The 11,358-nt window shown below is 49.9% G+C and overlaps 1 protein-coding gene across 1 annotated transcript; it reads left to right on the plus strand.

The window, feature by feature from the left end:
- The first annotated feature begins 5,757 nt into the window (after positions 1 to 5,757).
- On the plus strand, positions 5,758 to 10,387 carry LOC119348892 (putative disease resistance protein RGA3). Its single transcript, XM_037616898.1, has 2 exons — positions 5,758 to 6,354; positions 8,168 to 10,387. The coding sequence occupies exon 2, from the start codon at positions 8,571 to 8,573 to the stop codon at positions 10,077 to 10,079; it is 1,509 nt and encodes a 502-aa protein (XP_037472795.1). The 5' UTR covers positions 5,758 to 6,354; positions 8,168 to 8,570; the 3' UTR covers positions 10,080 to 10,387.
- The last annotated feature ends 971 nt before the right edge of the window (positions 10,388 to 11,358 follow it).

Raw genomic sequence — 11,358 nt, forward strand, 5'->3', positions numbered from 1 at the left:
TGCCCGCCGTCGAACATGGCGAGCCTGTTCTCGAAGCCGACGAGGAGGGAGTAGAGCTCGTTCACCTTGATCGGCTCAGCCCTGGCGCACAGGGAGGAGACGAAGCCCATGTAGTCGAAGTCGAGGCCGGCGAGTATGTATGACACCATGTCATCGTCGGTGAGGGGCTTCCCAACAGAAGCTAGCTCGTCTCCGAGCGCCTTCATGCGGCCGATATACTCGGCGATGATGGAGGTGCCCTTCTTGGTGTTTGACAGGGCGATCCTCGTGTTCACCACGTGCGCCTGGGTTTGGGAGATGAACATCTCTGTGATGGCAGTCCATGCTGCCGAGGCCGTGGTGCAGTGGGCGATCTGGATCATCACAGGAGGTGAGACTGAATTGAACAGAAAACTCAGAACCTGGGAATCATGCGCCCTGGCAATCTCGTACGCCGGATTGGGCGCATCTGTTGGCTTGCCCTCCTTGTCCATGAGCTTGGGCGCCGGCTCTTCTCTGTCGGGGTTGATGTAGGCGACGAGCTGAGCACCGCGGATGGCAGCAATGGCTTGGGCACGCCACACCAGGAAGTTGGAGCGATGGAGACGTTCGGCGATGGGAATGAGGGCTGGTGCAGCGGCGGCGGCGGTGGAGCTTGAGGCCATGGCTAGGGTTTGGGATGTGCTTAGAGGTTAGGCTCTGAATACCATATAAAATTGGTTGAAGCGTATGCCTTACCAGGGACGCGTTGCGTGTTATTTATAGATCATAGGTACAGGTCGGTAGTTCAGGTTGTTGGTGGATTGATCCTCAAGCTAAGATCTATACAAGATAGAGATCAATCCTAACCAACCTAAACTACCTAGAGTACAACACAAGCAACCCATACTATACGCGTACGTGGTTTATACACCACCACGTACACATTTACATTGTCTAACAGTCTCATGTCAGGGAGGATGTTGGTAGTTGTTGAGCTTGTTTCAGAGGTTGACGAGGTGGATTGGGCCAGGTTCCGTTCAACCGTAGCAACAAGCATGGACAGTGAAAGCAAGGTGATCATCATCAGCCGGCTTAAAAGTACAGTGCGGCTCGGGACAGTGGAGCCAATCTTCCTCAGCACCCTGTCGTACGAGGAGTTCAGCTACCTTTTCAAGACACTCGCATTCGGGAGCACATACCCGGCGCAGCACCCACGGCTGGCACGGATTGCAGACGAACTGGCCAGGGAGTTCCGGACAGAATGGTCGCTCATCGCAACGGACATGTTGACAGATGTAATGAGAAGGAATCTGGATGTCCATTTCTGGCTCAGCATGCAGAGCAGGCTGAGAAGATATGTGGAGAGGAACTTGTCCATGTTTGGGGAGCACCCGAGGTTGCTCGTTGAGAGACGCCACCATATAGACTTTACAGACTTTGTCTCGCATCATGCTTCTCCACTCCGCATCCTGCTTTCCAGTACCAGCGGCAGCAGCCGCACTGAAGTTACGGTGGAAAGAGAATTGCTACCAAGGGTGAGGCTTGGGGATCTTGTGATGGATCCTGGAGTTAGGCCACAAGGGGATTTCAATGTGGTTACCTGGGAGTCAAGGTTGCCACCGTACACCTTGTTTGTCCATTTTGTTCCAAATGGAAATGGTGCTCCAGGTGTGTCGGACCAGAGTACTCCCCTGTCTGGGCGGAATCGTCCAGCAGTGCATTTGTAAGGCCATTTGATTCCGACAATTTCTGCGGGAACTTCGTAGAGTTGGAATCTCAAGTACTCGCTCAGTTTATAGAGATAATATAAATATTGACATGGTCTCGAATACATATCTTTTAATCATGGATTGTTATATTTTATTTTCCTGAAAGTTATAATGATACCATTTTCATTTGATCAATCTAAATAATTTTGGATACATATTTGTAATCAAAGTTGGAAGATATTGAATGCAAGCCTTCTGTATTGATTTGTAGGATCCCTGTGTTCATAAATACATAACTTCATGGATATATCGATTCCTATGTTGTATTTATGAACTGTATTTTGTGTGTGAGTAAGATGTTCTATTTGCAGGATTGTAACTCATATCATTTTATCCAAAAAACCGGTTGTATCGCATTTCATACGAAGTTTTTCATTGACCTAAATAATTCTTGTTTTGGTGTACTCGGTTTCTCATTAACCATTTGGATTGTGTGTCACTTCCTCTGTCTCGGTAAGGCAGGATACTGGGGAAGGTGGCACTGCTCTGGTGCCCAGATGATGTTCGATGAAATGACTGTAAGGCCACCAACACCTTCTCGGGAGAGCTGACGGTGTGAGCATGCTGGCCTGCTGCACCACCGAGGTTAGCGCACGGTTTCCCATCTTTATTAGAATTGTGAGTAATTTTGGGTTCTTGCATTGATTCTCTCTTCTGGTTAGATACGGCTAGAAACTGATAAGTAGAAACAACATAGAGTTTGTTGCCAGACTTGGTTAGCACAAATGCTCTCACTTGGTTAGCTGGCAATTAAGGGCGTTTGGTTGGCCAAACTAACCTTTTCTCTGATGGACTTCTATGCATTGGTATTTTTTCATTTCTTATACCCATTTTATGCAGGCTGCCACAACAAACTTTCCTTAAAAGAGAAGAACATGGTCTGATGGTCTAGATAAATTATGCCCCGCCTTCAATTGGCATCCTTCACCGGAGGCACAGCTTCTAATTAAGGTCACACAAAATAGTACTGAAATACATTGTTACATAAGAATTAGAAAAATAGACCTGAAAAGAGAGAACGCACCCTCTCATTGTCGCATACATGGGCGACAAGAGTTTTCTTCCCTACTCCAGTGTCACCTATGATTGGAAGCACGACCAGAGAACTAGGGATGTTGTGGTGCAGCAAGAACCTGATGAGCTGATGCTTCTCGACATGGCGACCAAACATGAAGTTGTCGATGTAAAGATATGCATCATAGGGTCTACGGGAGATGTGCTCGCATCCGCCCAAAAGAACGACAAACTCCACCATATTGATAACGCCAGCCTGTAGGTTTTGTAGAGTTCTTATTAGCTCTAAGTTGAAAACCCTGTGTGATGCACTACCAACAATTAATTGTGCGAGTACGTTTGTTAGGAGTGGAAATAGATAATGTCGCAAAAAAAAGAGTGGAAATAGATAGTGCGGACGAGTCACTTACCAGTTCCTTATGTACACTATTTCTTCCTTTCCTATCTATATATATGAAATGGGCAAAGCACCTGCCTTTCACGTCAAAAAGCAAAAGGACAAGAGATGATTCGATTAGCCAGATCGCCTGTGAGAGCCCTGGCAGGGGAGGTGGCTTTCCAAGGCGGCCCGGACTATCCTTATCAACTCCTCCTTCTCCAACCTCCTCTTGTTTCTTATGAGTTTCTACAGCCTCCATGAATCTCTCCATAAGGAGATCGCCAAAATCCAGTCCCGATTCTACTGGGCTGGCGAGCATGGCAAGCAGAAGTATCACATGGTCAGCTGGCCTGACATCTGCAAGCCCAGGGAGCAGGGTGGATTGGGCATCATGTGCTCTAAACGGATGAATATTGCCCTTCTATCCCGGTGGCTGTGGCGTATCACGCAGGGTCATGATGGCCTCTGGCTGGACATTATCCGGAATAAGTACCTGCGTGGTCAACCCCTTGCCTTCTGCCAGAAATCGGGAGGTTCTCAGTTCTGGCAGTCCCTCGTCCAGCTTCTTCCGGTGCTCCGCATTGGTACCTCTATCTCGGTGGGGTCCGGCCTCTCGACGCTCTTCTGGTTTGATCGCTGGGCCGGCGACTCTCCCTTTGCGGCCCGCTTCCCCACCCTCTTCTCTATCGCTGTCGACCCCATGATCTCTGTTGATAGGGCCCTTCTTGACTTAGGGCGCCTCGCTTTCCGTCGGCCATTTGGGTCGGCGGAATCCGCCGCCTGGCGTGAGTTGCTTGACTGCGTTGCTCTGCATGAGCCGGTGGTGGATGGGGATCAGGATCTTGTGCGCTGGCACCTAGAGCCGTCGGGCCAGTTCTCTACCAAATCGCTATACTTGGCCATTGCCCCCTCCTCCGCTCCCCTCCCCCTATCGATGGTGTGGTCCGTCCGCGTCCCCATGAAGATTCGCATCTTCATGTGGCAGTGGATCCGTGGACGGATCCCGTCCGATGTGGAGGTCTGCAAGCGTAATGGCCCGGGCACTGGTATCTGCCCCCTCTGTGCTGTTCCCGAGGACTCCAACCACATCTTCTTCGCCTGCGTCTCCGCCCGGTTCCTCTGGAGCTGCTTTCGCGAGATTGTCGGTGGGAGTTGGTGCCACACCAATTTCCCGGACTTATTTGCTGAACTCCAATTGTCCCCTCCGTCCTCTCGCCACATTAGGTGGCTCGAGGTTGGGGTCCTTACCTGGACGCTTTGGACCGTTCGCAATAAGCTAGTGATCCAGCGTACTCCTCTTCGTCACGCTACTGATGCTCTCTACAAATTCTCGGGTTTCTTGCAGCTTTGGCGGCCGCTTAGCCGCCTCCTGGATCCGGACGCCATCTCTGCCTTCATCGCCGGTCTCCGCTCGATGGCCGTCCGCCTGTCGCCCCCGCCGCCGCCGCCGCCTCCGCCGGAGCCTGACTAGATCGCCTGCACTGGGCAGGCTTTGTTTTTTCTCTTTCTTCTGGGCTTGTTGAGCTGTGCCCTCAGCAGAACCTTAATAATTTATTGTGGTACTTGGGTGGTGTGTGTGTGGACCTGTTGTGGTTGTATGTCTTGTGGCGGTTTGCTTTATTTATAAAGCGGGGCGAAAGCCTTTTTCGGTATGAGGGCAAAAAGATGCAGTTTATACAGATGTACAAGTCATTGATATACTCTATATGCCACCGATATTCTGGTCAATACTCCCCTGGTCAGTTACAGTGACTTACGTTCATAATTGATGTCTGTGATTTTTTCGACAAAGGGTGAATTTATTGGCTCAAATAGGAGCATCAAAAGGATACAAACCCAAAAAGCACACATCCGTCCTCTGCATAGCTAGGATGCACACAGCCAACACAAACGCACGCACATAAAACACGCCGGCTAATAGCAAAGTCATATAAGACCAAAGCTATGTGTACATGGGAAAAATAAACCCAAGATGATCAGATCCGTAATCGGCAAATTACAACAAAGATCATATCCGCACCAATCATCTCATGACATCAAATAGACGGCGAGGTTCTTCAACAGCAACGCCTTCAACAAGGTAGCGACACTCAAGCGTCGCCGTCACCGGATCCAACCACCAAGGCCAGAATCTAGGCTTTCACCCTGAAGAATTAATTCGAACATATCTGAACAATGCCTTCAACAAGGTACGACGTAAAAACATCGTCATTGCCAGGTATAACTATCATCTGGTCAGACCTAGGCTTTCACCCCAGAGCTCGTGACCAGGTGCTTGATTAACATCACCATCGAAGTCACTCAAGGGTTGTCGCCACCACTTTTCCACAATTCCAGTGGTTACATGCACCGACACAACTGCACATCCTCTGCGTCAAGTCATCATCCATAATTTACATCTCACCGCTAAAGTCAACCACTAGATTTCTGAAGATCTTTCGGTGACCATCGCCGTCATGAAACTTTACGAGGTCGCTGCAGCATAGTCTGCATTTACCCCACTCGGTCGAGGACTAGATCATGCATGAACTCGCCAGATCCAGCCGAGCCTGAGGCCACCAGCCAAATCGAACCGAGCCATAGGGCACCAACCAGATCCTCCACGCGGGAGAGCGCCGCATCATCGTCGCCGCGTGGCACAGCGCCAAGCGCCAGGCCGCCATGGACAGGCCACGGCCAGGTCCGTCAGACCAGCCGGCCGAGCCCGCAGCCATCACCCAACGAAGCTGCTGCGCCCCACGGACGAGTAGCGCAGAAGCCCAGCCGCTGCATCTCGCCCAGCCATCCAGGCAACAAGCGCCTCGCCGCAACCTTCTCGCGTCAGATCCAGGCCAACCCCGCCTTCCAGCGCCAGCCGAAGAAAGACCCCGCCGCCGCCGTCACCGGAACTTGCCGTGCTTCGCCGGCCGGCGCATCTGGCGGCGGCGAGATGAGGGGAGGGAATGGAGGAACGACGGTGCGGCGAGAGTTTCGCCCCCCGAGTCGCCAGGAAGCGGGCGACGCGGGGGTGGTAGCAGATCGGTTGGCCATTGATGTCTGGGATAGGAACAAAGGATCCTGTTGGGGAGGTGAGCTGGGCAAACTTTCTAGTCAACCTCCTGAGCCTACGGCAGCTCCTCCATCACAATTAAAAGAACGACTATGACATGCGAGGAAACTTTCTAGTCAAGCTCCTGAGCTTTCAGCAAGCTAGATGCAATTCGTCCAAGTCTTCTTTGCCGTCTGCCCAAGGTAAGATATTCAATTGTCAATATCATCATTTCCAACTTAGTTTCTTTTGAAGTCGCGTCGAGAAAAAAAGAGTAATATGGCTTCTAATTATCCTCCAGTTACAACCTGTGACATTATTTACCCCATCTAAAAAACCTTGCCCTTTGTTACCACTAGTAGTCTAGTACTTGTGTACTACTACTAGTAAAGGCATGCTGGACTTTGCCCTTTGTGTACTACCTGGGACATATTCTGCAAAGCATGCCGGCCACTACGACGTCCTTCCCTCTACGGTACTTAGACCTCCCGCTCCGTTTGGCAGCTGAAGAAGGCGGATTTCCAATTCCTTCATTGAAGACAAGGTGGCGAGCAAATTGGTTGCGTATGAGGGGCAGACCATTACTACCATCGGGCGCACGACTTTAGGAAAATCTGTCATCTCCTCACTTGCGGTCTACTTCATCACCTCCTTGGTTGTCCCTCCGTCCATCTTGCAAAATGTGAACAAGCTAGAGCGTGCTTTCCTGTGGTCCGGGTAAGACCACGGGAGCAAAGTGCAAGGTAAATTGGAATATAGTGTGCCGCCCTACGGAGTACGGTGGCCTTGGAGTCCTCAACACCGTCAAGTTTGCTCGCACCTTGCAGCTGAGATGGCCATGGTTTGAATGGACGGAGCCAAATAAGATGTGGGTTGGTTTGGGCAACCCTTGCGACGAGGCGGACATGTCTTTCTTCTATGCCTCAACCACCATCTCTGTGGGGAATGGGGCCAAAACGCCCTTTCGGGAATCCCCGTGGCTGCATGGAGCCAAATCAAAAGATGTTGCTCCCCTAATTTTCGAGGCCTCCATGAGGAAAAATTGGAAGGTGTGTGAGGCCCTCAAAAACAATGCTTGGATTCTCAAGATCAACCCGTCCACGAGCGTCTCCATCAAACACATTCGGCAATTCTTCACCCTTTGGATGCTCTTGCACAACTTCCACCTTGATGAGCTTTCCGAGGATTCCATTATATGGAAGCACACGACCGATGGCTGCTACTCCGCCGCCTCCGCATATCAAGCACAATTCCTCGGGCTGGTTCTCTCCCCCTTGGAGCACATGATTTGAAAGGCTTGGGCGCCTCCAAAGGCAAGGTTCTTCGCATGGTTGGCGACCCAAGATAGAATCTGGACGGCGGATAGGCTCGCCAGGCGGGGTTGGCCGAACTGTTGTGTTTGCCCTCTTTGCAAAACAGAGCAAGAGAGCGGCTCTCATCTTTTCTTCAAGTGTCGTTACACCATCCGCAATTGGGAGATGGTCATTGAGAAATTACAGCTTACGCACTTGGACACCTCTTCATGGCATTTGGAGGCTTCCGTCAAGAGTTGGTGGGAAAATTTGACCGGCACAGGAGTTCCTGACAGAAAGGCGATGGCCTCGATGACTATGCTCGTCTCGTGCACCATCTGGAACGAAAGGAATGCACGAGTCTTCCGGCACAAGTGTGCTCCGCCGGCTATTTTGCTCGCTTCCATTGTCAATGAGGCAAAGCTTTGGGTCGCTGCCGGGGCAAAGAAATTAGGGGCCATTATTTTGCGCGAGTAATCTCTCATGCCGTGTAAGGGTGTCTATTGTAACAAAACCTCTTATCTGCTTAATTAATATGCTTAATTAATATATCAGGCAAATCTTTTGCCTCGGTTTAAAAAAAAACTATTAGTAAAGGCCATAATTTTTTCTGTCACCTGATTTGGTTAGCTGGTAATTAAGGGCATTTGGTTGGCTGAGGCAAACCTTTCCTGATGGACTTTTATGCCCTTGTATTTATATTTCCTATACCTATTTTATGCAGGCCATATTTCCATAAAAAGCCTTCCTGAAGAGAGAAGAACATAGACAAGTGTGACCCTTCTCCTTGTGCTCATGGATGGCAGCTGTTACATCGCAGAAGTTCCCCAGTTAGTCCATACTGCTGACTTGCTGAGCAAAGCGAAGACAAGTCACCATGATTTTTCCATGGTGTATGAAAAGATCAGCTGATGTGCACTTCCAGGACCAGTCTATATCATCGTGGAATCTTATTTCTTCAGTCTGGAGGTGGAGGTAGTCCATTACCTAACTGATATTTTTCAGCACCTACGGCCATCGACATACAGAACAACAAACACCACCAGCCTACAATTATTCCACCGCCTCCTCCTGCCCTCTGTTCGATTCCCTGGTTATTTAGCACCCTTCGATCGGAGGAACTGAAGATGGAGCTTGCCCTATCTGCAGTAGCAGGTGAACTCGTGAGCCGATTCCTCTCCTTCCTCGCCGACAGGTACCTCCACTCTAGCCACCCGGCACAATGGGAAGAGAAGCATCTGAAGAAGTTGCGGCAGCTGCTCCTGAGAGCTCACACGGTCGTCGAGGAGGCTGATGGAAGATACATCACCAACTCCGGGATGCTGGCGCAGCTCAGCATGCTCGCTGATGCCATGTACCGTGGCTACTGGGCACTAGGTGCGTCCAGGTACATCTCACTCGAAAAGTCTATGGAGGAGGGGGTTGTTCGCAATCCATCTCCTCCCAAACGTTTTCGCATGGTTCATGGAAGTGCTAGAAAGAACAAGGCCACATCCCTCGTTGACTTGCAGGGCGCGTTGGAGAGCTTGGAGGATGTAGTCGCTGGCATGACGGAGTTTGTTGTTCTTTTGGGTGGTTGCGACCGTATGCTGCGTCGACCATACGATGCGTATCTATACAACGACAACATCATGTTCGGACGTCACGCCGAGAAGCAAAAGCTCCTGAACTTCATGTTGTGGCACAACTCTCCTGGTGGTGGTGCGCCGGCTATCCTTCCCATCATCGGTGCTCCTGAAGTCGGGAAGAGGACTCTGGTCGCCCATGTATGCAAGGACGACAGGGTCCGCTCACACTTCTCTTCGATCCTGCACCTGAATGGTGATTCCTTTAGTAGCCTGGTAGACCATGATCGTAGCCTCTTGCCAGGCAAGATACTGGTGGTTGTTGAGCTTGTTTCAGATGTTGACGAGGACGATTGGGCCAAGTTCTGTTCAGCCGTAGCAACAAGCATGGACAATGGAAGCAAGGTGGTCATCATCAGCCGGCTTAAAAGTACAGAGCGACTCGGAACAGTTGAGCCAATCCTTCTCAATACCCTGTCATACGAGGAGTTCAGCTACCTCTTCAAGACACTCGCGTTCGGGAGCGCGAATCCGGCACAGCACCCACGGTTAGCACGGATAGCAGACGACTTGGCCAGGGAGTCCAGGGAATTCCACTCGGAATATTCACTCTGCGATGCAAACATATTGGCTGATTTAATGAGAAGGAATCTGAACAACCGTTTCTGGTTCGGCATGCAGAGCAGGGTGAGAAAGACCGTCGAGAAGAACCTATCCATGTTCGGGGCGCACCCGAGGTTGCTCGCCCAGAGACGCCAGCAGATAGACATTACAGACTTTGTCTTGCATCCTGCTGCTTCTCCACTGTGCATCGTGCCTTCCTATACCAGCGGCAGCAGCCGCACTGAGGTTGTTGTGGGAAGGGAGTTTCTTCCAAGGGTGAGGCTTGGGGATCTTGTGATGGATACTGGAGTTCGTCCACAAGGGGATTTCAATGTGGTTGCGTGGGAATCAAGGTTGCCGCCTTACACCTCATTAGTTCTATTCGTTCCAAATGGAGATGGTGCTCCAGGTGTGGTGGAACAGAGTACTCCCCTGTCTGGGAGGAAGCGTGCAACGGTGCCTTTGTAAGGCCTTTTGATTTGAACGATTCCTACGGGGATTTTGAAGAGTTGGAATCTCAAGTATTCGCTCAATTTACAAATAGATAGTTTAAATATTTACATGGTCTTCAATACATATCTTTTAATCATGGAAACCTTCTAGGAAGTCATGTATTTATGAACTGTAATTTGTGTGTGTAAGATGTTTAATTTGTAGGATTGTCTCTTAGGGGTTTTATCTAAAGAACCATTTGTATTGCATTACATAGGAAGTTTTTCAATGACCTAAACTTCTTGGAAAATTTTGTTCTTTTGGTGCACTCGATTTTTCATCAACCATTGTGCTGTGTCACTTCCTCTGTCTCAAGTAAGGCAAGATGCTGGGGGGGAGGTGGGGTGGCTCTGGTGCCCGAATGGTATTCTAAGAAATGATCGTGAGACCGCCAACACCTTGGGAGAGCTGATGATGTGAGCATGCTGGCCTGCCGTGCCACCGGGGTCAGCGTACGCGTTCCCCATTTTGTAAGAATGCTGCGAGCAATTTTGGGTTCTTTTTTTTTTTTGAGAGATCCAGCAGTTGCTGGCTTTCATATATTAAGCAGAAGAGAGCGGAACAAAGGCGTTATTGCCGTGATCAAGTTATCGCGACAGCATGGGTAGTGGCATGAGTTTAAAACCGGAAATTACAGGCCCTGGGGGACAGGGCCGGGACTTGAAAATATGCTATAGTCTCATCCTGGATCCCCGAGAGGGGTCTCAAAGGCACCGCGCTCCAGCCAGCCTCCAGAGGTCTCTGTCACGGGTGATCGTCGTCACAATTGAGATCACCATTGAGGGCTTGTCGTGGAAACATCTTGCATTGCGCTCCTTCCAGAGGTTCTTGCATTGCTTCTCTCTGCTGGTTAGACATGACTAGATACTGGCAAGTAGCACCTCGATACAACTTTTGTTGCCTGCATAATTAAGGGTTCTTGCAGGCTGCCACAACTTAAAAGAGAAAACATTGTCTGATGGTATACATATTTATGACCCGCCTTTCAATTCACATGCACAACTCCTAAGATCTCACAAAATAGTATTGAAATACGTTGTTACATAAAAATTAGGCAAATAAACCTGGGCGCTTCTTCCCTGAGAAGGATGTTTCAGGCTTGTCATGGACGCAACTCGGCACAGCGTGCACAAGTGAGAAAATGAAGTGTAAGGCGGCAGCCTTGATTCCCATGAAATTAGCCTAAAATCTCCTTTGGGTAAGGCAGCGCGAGCTGCTGCTGATATGAAGTCCCCAAACATAATCCTAGGTAGAC

The sequence above is a fragment of the Triticum dicoccoides genome, chromosome 1B (genome assembly GCF_002162155.2).
Source record: "Triticum dicoccoides isolate Atlit2015 ecotype Zavitan chromosome 1B, WEW_v2.0, whole genome shotgun sequence".
Taxonomy (NCBI): domain Eukaryota; kingdom Viridiplantae; phylum Streptophyta; class Magnoliopsida; order Poales; family Poaceae; genus Triticum; species Triticum dicoccoides.

What these genes read in the sequence shown, in the direction of transcription:
- LOC119348892 (XM_037616898.1), top strand. Translation starts at nt 8,571, where the DNA reads ATGGAGCTTGCCCTATCTGCAGTAGCAGGTGAACTCGTGAGCCGATTC.